At 36.8% G+C, this 19264-nt stretch overlaps 1 protein-coding gene across 12 annotated transcripts in view; it reads right to left on the reverse strand.

The window, feature by feature from the left end:
- LOC104676323 (serine/threonine-protein kinase TNNI3K) overlaps window positions 1-19264 on the reverse strand; it is a 312974-nt gene that overhangs the window by 40414 nt on the left and 253296 nt on the right. For 4 of the 12 annotated variants that reach the window (XM_030912769.1, XM_030912773.1, XM_030912771.1 and 1 more), the window contains 3 exons: window positions 13575-13634; window positions 10447-10616; window positions 7471-7531 (listed from right to left, as the gene is read on the reverse strand). The exons of 2 other annotated variants lie outside the window; for them this stretch is intronic. In XM_030912769.1, coding sequence (XP_030768629.1) covers window positions 7471-7531; window positions 10447-10616; window positions 13575-13634 — 291 coding nt within the window. Of the gene's footprint in view, window positions 1-7470; window positions 7532-10446; window positions 10617-13574; window positions 13635-19264 lie in introns of those variants that run through there. 6 more of the 12 variants (XM_010381099.2, XM_030912770.1, XM_030912772.1 and 3 more) reach the window with 3 other exon arrangements.

Here is a 19264-nt window from a genome sequence, read left to right on the forward strand (position 1 = left end):
GTGAAAGGCCCCGCCCCACTTTCTTTAATTTCCCCATCTATATAAGATGGCATTCAGGGACATAATGAGTTATACCAAATACTTTCACACTGTCACATCAAGATGTATAGTTATATATTTCCCTTTTCAGCCCCATACCACCACGACATTAGGAGATTTTCTGATTTTGTTAATTAGTAAAAAAATATGGGCATCTCAAGAAGATATGAGCTTAAAAAGAAAGAGATAAAAGGCAACTGATAGGCATCGTGGCACTTGCTTAGATTCTAGCTTCTCTCCTTTGGCTTTTATATTTTGCCACTGCAAGCCCTTAATGAGCTTGATAACTGACGTTCAGGAAGTGCGTGTCATAAAATGTTTGCGTCTCAGAGATGATAGCTATCCTAAAAAAAAAAAAAAAAAAAGGGCTTGTCCCTAGATTTAGGCAAGCAACATCTTGTTCTCCTCATTATACACACAAGATCCATAGAACTTAAGTCACCAGTGTCACTGAGTAAGAAAGGCAGCTCTTCCTACAAGCTCAGAAGACACTGCTGAAGTGAGGGTGAGATACTAATATAATGTTCCAATAAGCACTGCAGTCTTTTGTAAATTCTGTAGATATCATATTTCAAATCAACATTCTTTGAATAAGTAAAATATAGGTTACAAAGCCAAAGGCGCTTTTTGGTTTTATTAAATTTATAAATCTTAAAATTATTTCTATGTAGAATTAGCTAAAAGATGCTGATTCTCTATTGTATTTATGTATGAGAAAGAGTGGTCTTTTTCTTCATTTCTGGCCCTGAAAAACTCTTAGACTCTCATCACCAGAAAGTCAATTGTTGCCCCCAAATGACAGCTAAAAGTGTGTTGTTGTTTTTTGCATTCAGTGAGTGCAATTGACTACTACAGTGGAGAGTATGTTTAATGAGAAAATGAAAAGAAGAGCCTAATTTTACAGTGTACTCAGTTCCATAAAGAAATCATGCTAAAATAGAGCTATCCTCAAAGCTAGTCCACAAGTGTCACTTCAGTTAGGTTCCTAGAAAGAAGAAGTTTGTCATTTTATGTGCTCTGACTAGTTGTTGCTACTTTTACAAACGTGGTCAGAGAGTGAGCCTGTTTTGGAGAAGCGTGATTGAAGAAGACACAAGAGTGTAGGGCTAGGCATGCCTGTGAACGAGACAGCAGCTGTGGAGTTGTGTTCAGTTTGGGTCTGTATCAGCACAAGCAGGTGATTATAGTGTTTCATCAGGAGGCATAAGCTTAGGCAAAGTGACTACTATCAGAGTTAGTCAGAGTGAGAAGGGAAATTTCCCTGCAATCAAAGGCTATTGGCCATAGACAGAGGGCAGTATGTTCCAGTATATCTGCAGAGTTTAAGTGTGAGGTAGTTCAGTACTCTGGATAGCTCCCTGTTGATTTTTTTTTTTTTTTTTTTTTTTTTTTTTTTTTTTTTCTTTCCCTCAAAGCCCAAACTTGACATTAGAACTTTCTGGTGTTGGCCGGGCGCGGTGGCTCAAGCCTGTAATCCCAGCACTTTCAGAGGCCGAGACGGGCGGGTCACGAGGTCAGAAGATCGTAGACCATCCTGGCTAACATGGTGAAACCCCGTCTCTACTAAAAAATACAAAAAAAAAAAAAAAAAACTAGCCGGGCGAGGTGGTGGGCGCCTGTAGTCCCAGCTACTTGGGAGGCTGAGGCAGGAGAATGGTGTAAACCCAGGAGGTGGAGCTGAGCTACCATTTTTTCTACTAAATAGTTATTGGCATTACTTACATTATTGAGTTTCTGAGTTTTAGCTAAAACAATGGAAACCATGAGGCATACTTCACAAAATTGTTGAATTCAATGGCATCATGTTTGTGGGAAGTCATTATGTTCACGTACTTCAAAAATAGATGTTTGGCACCTACCATGTACCAGGCACTGTTCTAAGTACTGGAGAAACAGCAGCAAAAGGAGAGACATTTTATGCCTGCATGATGTTTACAATCTACTGTGGGTATCAATATAAAAGTAAATGATTTTCTAAGATTATCACTCCAAGCAAATATAAGTGCTATGAATTTCTCATATTGACTCTTGTTGGCCTATAGCATGAATTTTAATAGATTATGTGGTGGAGACACCATGGCTTCAAGCAAGGTGGAGGGTCAGATAAGAAACACCTATATGAAGCCAAAATCCTTAAAGGGCAACATTCAGATTAGGTAAATCAGAAAAAATAAAATTCACTGTACATAAAGATATGCAGAGGATAAATATCCTACATTGTTCCTGGCTCCAGGTAAAGTGAGAAAAATAATATATATGTATATATACATATATGTACACATATATATACATATATATACACACACATATATATATATATATAAACTCTCAGAAGTCTCATCTGCCAGCCCACATACAAGCTAGTTTAAAGCAGAAGTATTACTACATGGGTTTTATGAAAAACTCCAAGTTGGCTGGGTGTGGTGGCTCACTCCTGTAATCCCAGCACTTTGGGAGGCTGAGGTGGACAGATCATGAGATCAGGAGTACACGACCAGCCTGACTAACATGGTGAAACTCCATCTCTACTAAAAAAATACAAAAATTAGCTGGGTGTGGTGGTGCGTGCCTGTAATCCCAGCTACTCGGGAGGCTGAGGCAGGAGAATCGCTTGAACCTGGGAGGTGGAGCTTGCAGTGAGCCGAGATTGTGCCATTGCACTCCAGCCTGGGCAACAGAGCAAGACTCCGTCTCAAAAAAAAAAAAAAAAAAAAAAGGAACTCTAAGTTGAAGTTTTAGGGTGATCTTGAGGTATTAATGTCTCTAGATAAAATGTGTTTGAAGAAATAAAAGAAGAAAAGTATGGAGAGGGTCTACAGCTTTTTAAAACTCTCCTGTAAAACTGTAAGTGGATGCAATTTCTAGAACTGGAATATAAATAAGAAATAAATTGAATTAGAAATGCAATGAACAAAATAAACAACACATTAAACCCAACTTCTGAGAGAATAAGTGAACTGGAATACAGATCTGAAAAAGCAGGATAGAGAAAGTAAAGGGTGGGAAATATTTTTTAAAAAGAGATTGAGAAATGTGGAAAACAGTGAGAAACTTTAAAAAATATCCAAATAGAATTCCAGAAAGAGATACTAAAGAAGATATAATAAAGATATATTAGAAGAGACAATGGCTGAGGATTATCCAGAATTTATGAAAGATGTCAATTTTCAAATTTAGGAAACATAATATATCACAAGTTAAATAAATAAACATAAATTTATATCTATACACAACATAGTTAAACTATAGGATACCAAAGATAAAGAGGACGTTTAAAAGCAGTTCTAAAAGGCAGATTAAAAACAAAAGAAATAACAACTAGATTCATAGATGAAATTTTAACAGCAGCAAAGAAAGTAAAACATGGAATAGCATTTTCCCCCTGAAGGTGCAGGGAGAAAAAGTAACTAAACAACAAAAATCCTATATCTACTAATATCTTAAAAAAGAGGGAAAATAAGTGTTTTTCATTTGTTTACTTCCAACAGAGTGAGGTTTAAAGAATTTTTAAAGCTGCATTTATGGAAAAGAAAAACGATACTAGGAAAAAGATTTGAAATGTAACCATAACAAACAATGAAACATTAAACATGGGGTAAACCTAAATAAAACATAGTTGTATAAAACAATGGAATCACTATGGAATTATAAAATCTTGATGAAGATAAAATACTGGAAATTAAAATAAAGGGGTATTATCGAGGGCCAGGAGAGAATAATCTTTAATTAAAATGGTCTAAGATCTTTCATTTGAGAATAAGACAAACATATTAAAAATATAATTTATTTTAAATAATGTATTAAAGTTTCTGGGGTGCTCACCAAAGAATAGAAATATAGCTCACATTCAAATAATCAAAGGAAATAAAAAAAGATAGGGTGAGGAAAAAATACTAGACAGAATAAAATAATGTGGTAGCAATTAGTCCAAACAATTTCAGCAATCACAATGAATGTAACTATTTATCACACAAAAGGTATATAAGAACCCCATAGACAAAATTATAAACTCGTACTAAAAGATATTAAAGAACATTTAAATAAATGCAAAAATGTGTTATGTTCATGGTAAGGGGGACCCAATATTATAAATATGTCAGACCTTTTCATATTGAAAGTTCATTATTTTGGGATGAGAATGTATTCGAACTCGACAGGAATGTAGGAGTCAAAAAAATCTGAATGCCAGAGTTTTACTCAAATTGCAGAAATACAAAGCTTGGTATTTACAGCCTAACTAATGATTTTCCTAGTTTGTTATAAATCAAATATTTAACATTCACCACATGCAGTTAAATAATAAACGAGATATGAATTATAACATGGCACAGAGTACGGTGGTCTTTAGTGAGGCATGAATGGAGATGGGGTAGCCCCCAGAAAATACCTCTTCATGACATAGTGATTACGCTGATTGAGATAATTACTGAAGACTGGTTAATATTTTGATAAGATAAGGGGGATGTCAAGGTTAAGATACAGTGTTAAGATACAGTGATAGGTTGATGGTAGGTTAAACATAAAGTGTTTATGGGAACTAGTGGAACTTCTAGTTTGTCTGTAGTTTTCCTCTCCAAGAATGCTATTGATATTTTGTGTAAGATAATTTTTTTTTGTTTTTTGAGATTGCCCAAAACATTGGAGAAACTTCAACATTCTGGCCACAGCTCACTAAATAGTAATAGCATCTCTTTAGTCCTTGGGAATATAAAAACAAACAAACAAACAAAAAAGAAGACTCTCGCAGTTCCAAAAAGCCTAGCATGCACCTGAGAAGAGAGAGAGCGACAGTATCACTCTCTGTTTAGAACCACTGGGACATATGATTGAAACGTGTATCACTGAGGATTTTGGACTCCTGAATCAATTGGACTCCAAAATTAACTTAATTTTAGAGGCAGTGGAGAATTATTGAAGGTTTTAATGCAAATAATATAATTAGAATTGGAGTTTTACATAATAAAGATTATGATGGTAGTAGGTGGGTTAGAGCATGAGGAAGCTGGAACAGGAGAGAAGTTAAAGATGTTGCAAAAGCTAGGAAGCAGAGAGATCAAGGCTGAATAATGAACTGGGGTTCACCTGTGTGTGTGTGTAGATGTGTGCGTGTGCATGTGTGTGTGTGTGTGTGTGCATGTAAGTGCTGTGAGTTGGAGCCATGGGATTGTAGAAATGACAAGAAGACCCATGGAAAGAAGCAGCAATGTGTGAGAGCATTTATGGTGGTCATGAGCAAGGTGCTGAAATTATGATTGTGATGAGTTGACAAGAAGTTAGGGATGGAGAGAGGATTGAAAGATTGGAAGAAAAGGGAATATTTGAAAGTTTTAGTACAAAAAAGAGTGTAAGAGAGGTGGTAGATGAAAGAGGGGAGTATTTGACCTGGGGTGATGAGGAGGAGACATGGCCACTGCTATCTGGTAAATACCTGCTCCACTGCAGCAAACGGACACGGTCCCCTTGCTACTCTCCTTTCTTTATTCCTCCTAGGAACATCAGTGTCATGGTGCTATCATCTTACACAATTGTTGTAACCCAGAAAAACTATGAGTAAATTAAAATTGTATAAGTTATATTCAACTTTTATAAAATGAATTCCATTCTAAGCACACTAGGCAAGCTTTCTATTTAAAGAAACCTTTGATGGACCCTTTTGTAGTGTGAAAAATTAATCCCAAATGTATCTGTTTTACAGTTCCAAACTCTGGATCCCTGGTTTTCTTCTCTCGGACAGCTAACTAGGTCAAATCATTCTATTTTCAGAGCCCAGCCCCACACAAACACTAATTGGTTTTCACATCTGAAAGGTTGTGTATCAGTTTGTCATTTCTAAATTTACATGATGTAATCCATGTACAAGTTGGGATTTCATACCCTGTGGGAGGAGCAACTGCCACATGCTTAGTTTTCCAAATATATCTAGAGGCACAAAATATTTTAAAAGAGGCAGAACTTCAAGAGCGCCTTTCTCAATCTCAGATTTTATCAATTTATGGTTTTGGTAGGAATTAGGGAATTCCTATTATCTGTGGAGAACATCTCTGACACAATTTTGCACCTCCAAATGTATTTATAAAGAAAAATAATAATAATTAGAAACAAATATACCCACAACCAAAGACCCCATCAAATCAAGCATTACAAAACTCAAACCTATCATCTGTAAACTTCATGACAAAAAATTGAAAAGTAGATGCATCATTTTTCAAGACATTGTTGAGGTGTCCCCACATCCATACATTAGTAGGAACTATAGCAAAAACCTTGTACAGATTTTTCAAAACCATAATGCTATACTAAAAAATTACATTTTAACTCTGTCACTTGAATTAATTAGGAAATCCAAAGATCAGAAGTTAGTGGTACATTGCAAGGAATTTTGGCAGGGACGATGCACGTAGTAAGTCATCAAAATGGTCCCCTGTGGTCACAGATGCTATTTTACCTTGACTTTGTCTTTCCTCTTTCATTAGCTCCATCCCCTTCTTACAGAATGACTGGCAGGTTAGCATTGTATCATTCTCTTTCAGCATGTTTCTTATACTTGGATGTATGTTGGAATCACCTGGGAAACTTTAAAGCATTTTGATGCCTGGGTGCCAACCCCATGGATTTTGGTTTAATTGGTCCTGGGCAATGGTACTTGTAAAAGCTTCCCAGATGATTCTAATGTGCAAAGTTGAGAACCGCTGTCTCACAGGCTGTTAAACTCATGGCCCTCCTGTACTTAGTCCATCAATTCTTATATCGTTGGGGTCTTTCACTTTAAGCACCTATTGATCGCTGGTCTCACTTTCTCTGCCTTCACATCCACAAGCTGAAAAGTCAGACTTGGGAGAAATAGCCGAAGTTATTCACAGATTGGCTTCCAGGAGAAACTGGAAGTCCAGCAAATACAAGTATTGGCAAAATATTTCAAGCTTCTGGAACATGCCACCTCCTATTCCAGAGAAACTCAGAAAGCACAGGAGAGTCCTGAGTGAGAATTCCAGCTTCGCTTACTTACTCTCCATTAACTTGGGAAAGTTGCTTACCTTTTCTATGAGCCTCAGTTTCCTCATCTATAAAAATTATAATACCTACTTCCTAAGACGGAATTAGATGACTATTTAAAATGTTTAAAATAGAACCCCGGATGTTCAATAATTACAGCTATTTAAATGGAAAGAAAAGAGAAAATAGTTAAGGCTCGTTCACTGATTACACACCAAGTGAAAAATAGTTACCATTTATTGAGCCAATTTATCTAATTTTTTATTCTTTATCTGCCCAACAAACATTTCTTACTGGTCAATAATACTGCTACACCCTAAGGATACAGTAATGAATGGAACATATGTAATTTCTATCTTGACACATTTTAAAACTTAGCTAAACACTTTACCTATTCCTAGAGTTGATTACTTGGAGGAATGGTAGTAACAAACTGACCTTGAATGCACCCTCACAGCAAATCCTTAGGGAATGCCACGTTGTTAAGAGAAACTTGCACCTAGCAGACAGACAAACCCTTATCAGAGTTCCATAACAGTCAGGAAGGGCCAGAAGGCTATAAAACACTTTATGAGAATATCAAAGGGAGCATGTCAAAAAAGCTGACGTGTTTTTTCACCCAGTATGTAGTTTTTTTTTTTTTTTTGAAAAATTAGTAGTGCTATACATCTCTAGATGCTTGAAGGCTAGAGAAGCTCTGTTCCCTCCACCCTTCATTTGCCTACCTGGGACTGCTGCTGTGCCTCCTATTCTGTGTAGCTCTCCACGTATTGTGAATTCTGTGACTTACTCATATTTTTGGAACTACATTCTTTGCTTGGTTCTGCTGGCATCTTTAGATCAAGTACTGTCACTACTATGACAATAGTACCTCTCCTTATAACAACTGTAAGATCTGGTATTATTATCAGTATTTTACATGTGAGATTTAAATAACTTGACAAGGTCATTGAGCTAGCACATGGCAAAGCCAAGATTTAACCTCACATCTGTCTGATTCCACAGCTTATCCTCTTAACCTCTGTCTCAAGTGGACAAACCTCAGGTGACTGTGCTTTAGAAATATCAAAATCTGACTGTTCATAGAAATAGTTTTAAAAGCCACAAGTAGAGAATAAGAACAGCAGATAGAACTGGAAGATGATGATGTGACCAAATCTAACGTAGTCTTGGCCTATGGGCGCTTTTGAAATTATGTGAGAGACTAAAATCCAATAAAAATGGTGTCCAGTTTATGTGGTTATCAATCAAACCTACTGATACTTAATTTCATGACATCCTATAGATTAAAGACTTCATGAATAAGAGTCCCATGTCTTCATAGCTGCAGCTGTAACTCTTTTGTCAGATCAGGAATATAATAACTACAGCTAAAAAAGCAACAATTGCAATTTGTAGATTGTATAGAAACCCTTGCTAACTCCAGATAATCTCTTCCCACTTAAGAACCTTTACTCTGATAATGGAGTGTATGAGTGTGTCTGTATATGTAGGTGTGGGTGTGAGTGTGCATGTGTAACTGGGCCATGTGCAAATGCTTTGGTTCTCATGTGGATGGAGACAGATTTTAAACTAGTCTTTTCTGGTCTTCCATGGGTTGGAAAGTATGCACTCTATAGAGTATCTATGAAGCTCACAGCGACTGCCTTCTTTGCTCCCCACCTAGAAAGGGGGCCCCTGACAGCCATGTTTATATTAATGAAATATGACCGCATTCCCACTTTAGCTACCCATGCCTTTTGCCATATGGCTTTGCAGTTCTTCCCACTAAAAACCAAGTATATTTTTCTTCCTGTTGATGTTGAAGTCAGCTGTGAAACTTGCCAATGGAACGTTGTCAGAGGATACAACTTGAACAAAGGCTTTAAATATGCATGTAAACTTGGGCTTGCCTCTTGAGTTACTAGCCTTTGTCTATAAGAAGAATATACCACAGGTAGTACATTTTTCTATGTAGGTGTCCAAGGAGGGTGAGAGACACAAGGAACAGACCTGAACACAACCTGTAGTTCAGAGTCAAGCTCATCCAAAATGAGCCCACAAACAAGTGAGCAAGAAATTAATGCTTATGATTGCACAGCCCTGAATTCTGGGATGGGTTATTATACAGAATTATTATAGCATTATATGACAGATACATTTCTCCTTGAAACTTAACATTTAAGCTGAGAGACAAAGAGACTATCTATTGGGCACTGGGCCATGTAAATGGCAGAACTAGCTATGAAAGAATGTTGATTTCTTTTTCTCTTTTTCTGACTTACCTTTTTGCTTAATCTTTTTGTTTTTGCTTCCTTTTTCATTGAGGTAAAGTTCACACAGCATAAAGAAATAACCATTTTAAAACTAGCAATTCAGTGGTATTTAGTACATTCACAGTTTTAAGACCACCACTTCTAATTCCAAAATCTTTTCATCAGCCCCAAATAAAACTGGCAGTTACTCCCAGTTTCTCCCTCCTACCTATCCCCTGGAAGCAGCCATCTGCTTTTTGTTTTTATACATTTACCTATTGCTATGGACTGGAGTGTGACCCTCCTCAAATTCATACGTTGAAATCTTAACCTCCCATGTGACTGCATTGGAGAGAAGGCCTTTAAGGAGATAATTAAGGTTAAATGAAGTCATAAATGTAAAGCAAGCCCTGATCAGTAGAGTTGGTGCCCTTATAAGAAGATGAAGAGACACTAGAGTTCTGCCTGCCGTGTAAGGACAGAGAAAAATGATGGATTTCTAGAAAACAGGAAGAGAACCCCCACCTGGAACCATGCTGAACCTGATCTTGGACTTCCAGCTTTCAGACTGTGGAAGTAAATTTCTGTTGTTTTATGTACCCGGTATATGGTATTCTGTTGTGACAACCTGTTTTATCAACGTGTTCATTGGTTGATGGACATTTGGGTTGTTTCCACCTTTTGGTTTTTATAAATATTGCTCTATAAACATTTGAATACAAGTATTTTTTAAGTACCCATTTTCAATTTTAGGGTATATTCCTAGGAATGGAATTTCCTGGGAAATGGGTCATAAGGTAATATGGGTCATATGGTAATTCTTAGAACACTGAACTTGTGTTGCTCAGATCCTCCAAGCTGTTTCCTGGTTTCTACACAGGAATTCTTGCTTGGATGCCATAAAATAGCCTCAGAATACTTTTAATAAATCCCTTTTGTTGCTCTAAAATAGACATGTCTTATTTCAGCTACCTGATACTTGAAACTAGAGGACCTAGGCTAACGGATAATAAAATTTCTAATTTTTAGTCATAATATAAGAGAAATGGGCTGAAAACTCCTCTTTCAAAGTTTTTCAGAGGGGCGATCAAACCCTGTGATAGTAATCAAATCAGTTGACTGTCTTGATAAGATTCTGAAATAAGACTTTACTGTGAGATTTGCTTATATTACCACTCACCTTTGGGACAAAGCAGCATAGGACCTTGCATTTAGAGCATACTCCAATTCGAAACGACTTCTTAAAGCTGCCACATGACTCCGGCCAGGTCCTCCCCGGCTTACCAGGCAATCAGAAGAAGAAGAAGGTGAGAGAGACCCACTGCTGTTACTTGATGCAGGAGACATCAGCTGAGTGGAGGAGGGGTAATTTTAATTGTTTAATACTTCCAACAGGTGTGAAGACAACATAAAATATGGATTTAACTTTCTATTCCAAGGTTTCCCATATTTTAATTTCTATTCACTCAGCTTGCTTCTGGCTTTTCCTTTCAGGAAAAAAATCTAATGGCAACATCTGGCTAGCTTAATTTACTTTTTTGACTCAGTTCTGTGCTGAGAGCTGGCCTGTTAAATTTATGCTCATCTTTCTAAAAACACAGTAGGCCCAAGTCAGATTCATAAAATATATTTAGAATGTTATTATTCAATGATCAAAAGATTCTTCATACTTTTCACTATGGCAATAAGATTTATGGCAGAGTTCCTTTAAATCATAGCTAAAATTTTTCACTTTACATGAAATTATTCCCTTCACATAAAATGAATTTACACACTTTCCCAAGAATACATCAATTTTATAAGATGAAAAATGCTTGAATGTGTGGCAAGTGTTTTCCCATATTGAACAGACCACTCCCTTTGCCACAGGATAGTTCTTCAGATGTTTAAAAATACCTGTTGGACTTGGCTGGGTGCGGTGACTCACGCCTGTAATCCCAGCACTTTGGGAGGCTGGGGCGAGCGGATCACAAAGTCAAGAGATAGAGACCATCCTGGCCAACATGGTGAAACCCAGTCTCTAATAAAAATACAAAAATTAGCTGGGCGTGGTGGTGCACGCCTGTAGTCCCAGCTACTCAGGAGGCTGAGGCAGGAAAATCGCTTGAACCTGGGAGTCGGAGTTTGTGGTGATCTGAGATTGTGCCACTGCACTCCAGCCTGGTGACAGAGCGAGATTCCATTCAAAAAAAAGAAGGAAGGAAGGAAGGAAAGAAAGAAAGAAAGAAAGAAAGAAAGAAAGAAAGAAAGAAAGAAAGAAAGAAAGAAAGAAAGAAAGAAAGAAAGAAAGAAAGAAAGAAAGAAAGAAAGAAAGAACAAAGAAAAAACAAGGAAACAAACAAAAAAACCTGTTGGACTCATCCTAATTTCCTCTTTTTTGTGATAAGCATCACTAGTTCCTTCAAGTGGCTTTCATGTTACATGATTTTCAACTTATTCACCACTCAAATCTCTCTCTCCTAAAATGTGTATCCCTGTTTAAATAGTTTAAATTATTCCTTTAAAAGGTTCAGGGTCACAACTGGGTACCACTTGGCCACTTCAGAACAAGAATAATCATATCTTTTATTTTACTACAAGATAGTCACTTTATATTCTAACTCCCAATGAGCTTATTATCCTCTAGCATTCATGATACTCCTAAGCCATGTCTCTACCATTTGATACTTTTATTATTTTTTCTTTAGCTCTGCTGCAGGACATTATATTTATATATATTCCTGTTAAAATTATTCTTGTTAGACATGTCCTGTTACTTCATCCTCCAAGATCTAGAGTCTTGCTTTCAAATATTTTCTTTCCTTCTTAACTTGATTATATCTGCACATGGGATGAGTAGCTCCCTCTTGGCCTTGATCTAAACCATTGACTGAAAAGTTGAAGAATAGAGAGGATAAAGTCTTATGAAACTGCACAAGTCAAGCCTCTTTAGGCTGACTCTGGTCCATTAATTAGTGCAACTCAGTCCAGCAAACTGTCTTAGCATATAACTCATTCATCTTCTCCCCTGGGGAGAGAGTATAAATAAGAGGCTTGATCAATATATTGCAATAAGACAAGCTAGTTTAGTAGATCCTATCATGGTTCTTGTTTCTGGAATCTACCTCCAGATGTGTCTATCCCATTAGGCTCAAAGCAAACTTGCTCAAACTCTTAAGTTTCAAAATGAGAGGATATTTTAAATTCAAGTCTTGAAGGTGTCTGTTAATATCCAAGGCTTCTGGCAGATGCTTTTGTCCACAGGGGCTGCTGAAGCCCCACCAAATATGTGACTACTATTCCCCACTTTGTGTAAGTCCCAGGACTGAAGAACAGAAGGGAAAGAGGACCTTAGGTCTAAACACTGAAGTTTCTTTCTACACAAAAGTTTTCTTTGGAGATTCCAGCAAAGAGTCATGAGACAGAGATACTCACTGCAGGCTGTAATTGCAAATCCTTTTCCAATAGACTAGGTCCAATGACTCTTAGTTGAGTTTTTTGTTTGTTGGTTTTTTTTTTTTTTTTTTTTTATAGAAAAAACCCTACTTTTCTTGATGGTTCCACTTTGAGATTTAGTGGTGCAATCTCAGGTTGATGCTATTTCTTTCTATTCTTGCCCCTTCCCTGCATATGCAGATGCATATGTCATCCTCTATGCATGATGTATGTCTTCCTCCACCAGTAGCACTTATTTGCATTTGAGAATATATTATTTTTGAATTAGTGTGAATGTTTCAGCTCCCTCACCTATTTTGAAATGCATCTCTTGACCAGGTGTATAGAAAATTAAGGCAATTATAGAGAAAATTAAAGCAAACAGCTTTAATAAGGAAAGAAAATTCCATTAGCCTGATTACCAACATATATCACATTAAGCAACATATATGTGGTGTGAAAGCAATGCCCCCTAATTAATTTATGAACATATTTTATTGATAATTTTTCTTTTTGCATTGAATGTAAATGAACAATGGCTTACACATCTCTGTATGAAGAAACTTTTGCATAAAATTGATTAAATAATTACCTTCTAATGTATTTATTATACTTTCCAATTTTCACTCATCAAATTTTTAAGCTGAGCATGACTGTCCATTTGCCTGCCCTATTATTTGTTGGAAGGGCTTGAATTCACTCTGATTTTGCCTTTGTCCCTGTAGGCACAGCTAATTCTGCTCCACCCTAGGAATTTAATGAATAGGGTAAATATGGATGGAATTATGGGCCCTCATACTAACTTTCCACAAGTACCATCTCACCTACATTCCCTGACAGCCTTGGATATTCAGGGCTTTTTTATGGACATATTTTAGAAGCTAAAGTTTTTACCTCAATGTTGCAGAGACACTCTTCTAACTTTGTGACAACTTCAGAAAACTCAGGTCTTCCCTGTAAATAGAAAAAAGAACTATTATTTTTTCCCTTAAGAATAAAAGGAAGGAGACTCTCTTTGGGTTTTAAAGTTGGGTATTAGCATTTGTAAAGAATGAGATTAACAATAAAGTATATTTTTATTTAAAATACACTTTTATTGAAGTGTTAATTGAATGTTCATTTGCTGTTCATGGAGGGATGTTGAGTCTCCCTCTGATAAGAGTTTTAAGTCAGAATTTGCAACTACATTCAGATAATGAAATAGTGGAAAAGCTTTAATTAGCTTTGCATGTTTTTAAATGGCAGGTTTCCCCTTCAAAATGAAAGAATAATAGTGAATACTAAAAACTATTAACTATCTCAGTGCCTTGTAATATACCGCACCCTGTGTATAAAAAGAACTGCTAAAGTAGATTTATAATGAACTTCACTTTTGAAAAGATCATCTCAGATTCAAAACTAAGATGATGATAGAAACCTCAGGACTATGCCTTACTTTAGGGCTTAAGATTAGCTTTTTATCTTCAGACAGTGCCATTAAAGATATTGCCCATTATTAACCTCTGTGTCAGATGAGTTTGGTTTAAAAAAAGTTTATTCCAAATATATTTCAAGCTTTGTTCCAGTTGCAAGGGATATAAAAATGGTTATTGGAAAAATTCTTGGAATTTAGAAAATGTTGACCTCTTTTGAGAAAATTATTTGTCTTCTTTTGTCAGATCCTAAAACCATACATTCTATCATTTCTCCCTTTATGAAAATTTCACTGCCAGGAGGGGGAGAGCCCAATTTAACATTCAGGTGTAGTAACCAACTAATTTAGATTCTTAGAACAATTTCTCCCTTACTATCTAGTCCACCCATGAGAACATTGCTTCCCTTATAAGCTGTTTCCTCTCACATACTCCTTGTATCTCTAGGTTGGTGGGGGCAGTGGGAGCAGTGGGAGCAGTAGGGTGAACAAAATTCTGTGTCTTCCTTGCTGTCACTGCTACTTCCAAATGGTTTCTCTTCTAAACACCACCAGCTTGTCAGGCTATACCACCAGAGTCTAGCCACACCCCCTCATTCTTTGGGGATTTAAAAAACTGGCTGACTTCATATTCTCTATCACTACTCTTTGTACTTTTATTATCCATGCAAATGATCATTAAAATAGCCTGACCTCTGGGTTCCTTTGCCCACTCTTCTCCAATGAGCTTGTCCTCCAAACTCCTTTAGTCACTCAGCCCCTTAGTTATACTGTAGACCCTGTCATGACCAATGCCTGCACCCCTCCATGCTCTTTAACCTCTCAATCTTTATTAGACAACTCTCTGAGCTGTCTCCTTTCTTTCTAGCTCACTTTTTCTAGAAACCCGACTCCAACAATCTTTGATCACACTGGTGATTGGAAGCCATTTTACCACTTAAAACAAAACAAAACAAAACAAGAGCTTTATATTACGAGTATTTCCAAATATGTCCTAAAGTAGATACTGTTCTATCTACCTACCTACCCATCTGCTGATCTTTTTCCTTACTTGTTTTTTTTTGCTCATTTCAGCATCTTTTCACTGTCACTCACTTTCCCTTTACCTATCTTACATTTCATCAACATTTATCATTAGATTCACTTCCAACTATCACTCCTTTTCACACATCCTCAAATCCTGGCTTCATCTTGCATTTTGTACACTACTGAAAGAATCCTAACCTTTATTGAATCAATTATGCCTGGTCTCATTTCAAAATCTTGACCCTCTAACCTCCCGTAGACCATCAGTACTGCTCAGAGAGCCTATTAAATATTTCTAGCCCATTCACTCTCTCATACTCCAGATGACTATTTTGTACCTTCTCTCTCCTCAAACCTCTAGCTCCCACTACTACATCGACCTACTCACCTATGACCTACATAATTTGCCCTCACTTTTGTTTCTATGGATGAACTTCGCCTAATTCTGAGGCCAACTCCTTCACTTGTGTGCTCCAGCAATAATTCTCTCATCTGTTTTTTTTTTTTTTTTTGCATAGTTCATGTTCCTTCTTTATTGTTTAATCTCCACCAGCATACAGACATACTATACATTCTCCTATCTTAAAAGCAAACAGCAAAATAAAACCCTTAATCTCTCTTCTTCAAACTACTGTTCCATTGCTGTTTACCTTTACAGCAAAAATGTTCTAGAGTTATCTAAATTTGTGGTCTTTAATTTCCCTTCTCCCATTTGCAATCCATCCTAATCAAGCTTTCTCCTACAACACTGCTGAAACTGCCCTTGCCAAGGTTACAAAGATCTCCTCATTGCTAAATTCAATGGTTACATCTCAGTGGTCATCTCACTTGGCATAGCATTGAATACAAGCAACAATTCCTTTGTCCCTGAAACATGTTTTTCAATTGGCTTTGAGGACACCATTTTCCTATTTTTTTCTGTGTTCATTGGCTTCTTCTTAGCCTCCCCTTTTGGTTTCATCTCTCCTCCTTATCTTTAAGCTTTTCATCTCCCCAAGACTCAGTCTTTGAGTCTCTTTACTCTTTAGAATTAATTTGTTGAGGAGCCAATTCAGCCTCATGCCTTTTAAAAAACAACTCCCAGATTTCTATCTCTAGCCCAGTACTTTCTCCTGAACTCTAAACTCATACATGCAATAAATTATATCTATAGCTTTTCCCATTTCAGTAAATGGAAACTCCATCCTTCTGCTTGCAGAGGCAACAACAACAAAAAAATGTGATGATCTTTGACTACTCTCTTTATCATTCTTGCCTCTAATATACCAGCAAATCATATTGATCTTACCAGTCAGAATCTGAATGATCAAGTAACTTATATTAGATCAACCCTCCTACAGAAAACAACTAGAAACTCTGGACAAAATGTAAATGACAGCTACCTGAAGGCACTGGAAAGTTAATAAAAGCAAGTAGATCCTGGAGGAGAGTGAGTCACTTAGAAGAAAGGAACTAGTATGTTTCCCACCCCACCCCCCTCTCTCTCTCTTGCGTTTAGCCTGAGGGTAGACCACTTCTGCATTTTAGGAAACAGTTAAAATTCTGATGGTTTGCTTGTTTGAAGGACCAGAGGACAGAATTCAGGGCAACTGGAGTGTATTAGTTATTGTTTTGTAACAAATTACCGTAAACCTAGTGATTTTAAACAATGTTCATTTATTATCTGTTTCCATCGGTAAGGAGTACAGTATAGATTAGCCGGGTTCTTTGCTCAGAGATTCACTAGGCTGAAATCAGGGAGTCAGCAGGCACTGTGATTCTCATCTGAGGCTCAAGGCCTCTTTTAAGCTCATTGGTTGTTGGCAGAACTCATTTCTTTGTGGTTGTATGACACATGTCTGTTTTCTTGCCATCTGTTGCCCAGAAATGACTCTCAAATTCTAGAGGATGCCTACAGCTGCTTGCCACATAGGCAGTTCACAACATGGCTGTTTGCTTTTTTCCTGACCGGCAAGGGCACATGCTTGACTTCCTACTCTGTGACCAGCTGTAAAATGTATTCTGCTTTTAAAGAGCTCACCCAATTAGGTCAGACCCACTTGGGATAATCTTCCTTTGATTATATGATGAAACATTATCATGGAAGTAATATCTCATCATATTCACAGGTTCTGACCACACTGAAGGGGAGGGTATTCTACATGGCATGTACACCAGGGGGAAGGAATCTTACAGGCCATCTTAGAATCCTGCTTATTACAAATAGGCAGTAGAAAATGAGAGGAGATCCTGGAAAAAGCCCTGGAATCTGTGTGTAAATTATACCTAAATCTCTGGTTGGTCCCTGAACCACACATGCATGAGGCACACTAACCAGTCAGGTAGGGCTAAAATGAACTGAGATTAGATCTGCTGCCCCATGCAGGGCATTGTTCTTACTGTTTTCTCAGGCTGGAATTAACTAATGCTTATTCTCTGCCCATGGAAATTCACTGCACTCTGCAAAGCCCAACTCACAAGCTACATCCTTCTTAAAGCATCCACATTATTCCACAACATAATTATTCACTTGCATCTAGATTTACTTCATTTCTCCTTGTGTTATAGATAAGTAATTACATGTCTATCACTAGCTAGAAAGTGCTTTGATGCAATGGTTTATTTACTCTTAGACACCTAGCACATTCCATCAGAGAGGTTAAATGAGCTCAAATTTGTTAAATTAAATTGCATCATTATGATTAAAAAAATCATCTAGAATATGCTTATCTTTCTCATCCTTGTTTACACCACATCATCTCTTGCTTATATTACTATAGTTGTCTCCTATTTTTGCTACTTCTGTTCTTTGCTTATCTAATAGTATGTTCCCAACCCAGTAGTTAAAATGATCATTTAAAAATGTACATTGGACCAAATAATGCCACTCACTATAGCCTCCAATTACTTCCCATGTTATTTGGGTTAAAACTCTACGTCTTTGCGTTCATCTCTAAGGTATACAAGAACCTGCTCCTAATGATTCTGTGCCCTATTCCTCCTCTTACACACTCCACTCTGGCCACACCAACTTCCTCATGCCCTCAGAACTTTGCATTGGGTTCTCTCCACCATGACACAGTAATGCCTTCACCTTCTCCAGCTTATTGTTCAAATGCTGTTTTATCAGAGAGATTTTCCTTGTTCGCCATATTTAGAGCCCTCGAGCCAATGTGATCTTCTCCTTTTCTTGTTTTATTTATTCTATAGCACTTATCACCACATGACTGAATACATATTTTATATTTTTTGTTTATTATTTATATCCTTTTATAGAAAGTACACTTCCCAAGGGCAGGGGCTTGTCAGCCCCTGCTCTATGCCCAGTACTCTAAGAGTGCCTAGCACGCAGAAGGTGATCTACAAATGCCTGTTGAACAAATGATAGAATTAATCATTTTATGTCTTTTTCAACATTTTATTTTGTTCTCAAACTATCTTATAGTAGAGGTAGAGGGTTTTATTATAATTTGCTCCTTGTTATTATTATTATTTTTTTAAATCAACCAGGGAAGGCATTATAAATGAATTGTCTTTTTTGAACATAAAATTCAAGTGATGTTAAATATTTCTCTGGGAGGTTGAAAAAGCTTAAAAGTAATGGTAAAATTTAACATTTAGTAAACACTTAGAGTACCCATTTAACTCTTATAATACTCTGTACTGTAGGAATTTATTATTATTTCTGTTTTACACATGAAAAAGCAAAAAACAAAAAGAGAATTTTTTTTCTAAGATAATATAGCCAGTAAAAACAGAGCTGAATTCGAAGCTAAGTAGAGCTTGTGAGCTTAATCTTGACTTCATACTCACTCCCTAGGTGTGGCATTTAAATCTATAAGGAGTAAGAATTTAGTTGTAATCATGTAAAACTCAGTGCCTGAGATGAGCTTTGTTTACTAGAAGAAACACTGGATTGAAAGTTAAAAGACTTGGTTAAATATCTACCAGCTATATGATTTACGATAGTTTGCTAACAATCCTGAGCTGTTTCTTCGGTCTCTAATTGGGCTGCAGAATTAAGAGAACTAAGTAAGATAATGTTTGGTGAAAGCACTACAAACTACATATTGTTTTGCAAAGTAACTTAATTTTTTCAAAATACTAATAAATATGCCATGGATGTGAGCTCTCTGAATTTATAGTCAAATGCTTTAACATTTTGGTT

Source organism: Rhinopithecus roxellana, chromosome 12 (assembly GCF_007565055.1).
Source record: "Rhinopithecus roxellana isolate Shanxi Qingling chromosome 12, ASM756505v1, whole genome shotgun sequence".
Classification (NCBI taxonomy): Eukaryota; Metazoa; Chordata; class Mammalia; order Primates; family Cercopithecidae; genus Rhinopithecus; species Rhinopithecus roxellana.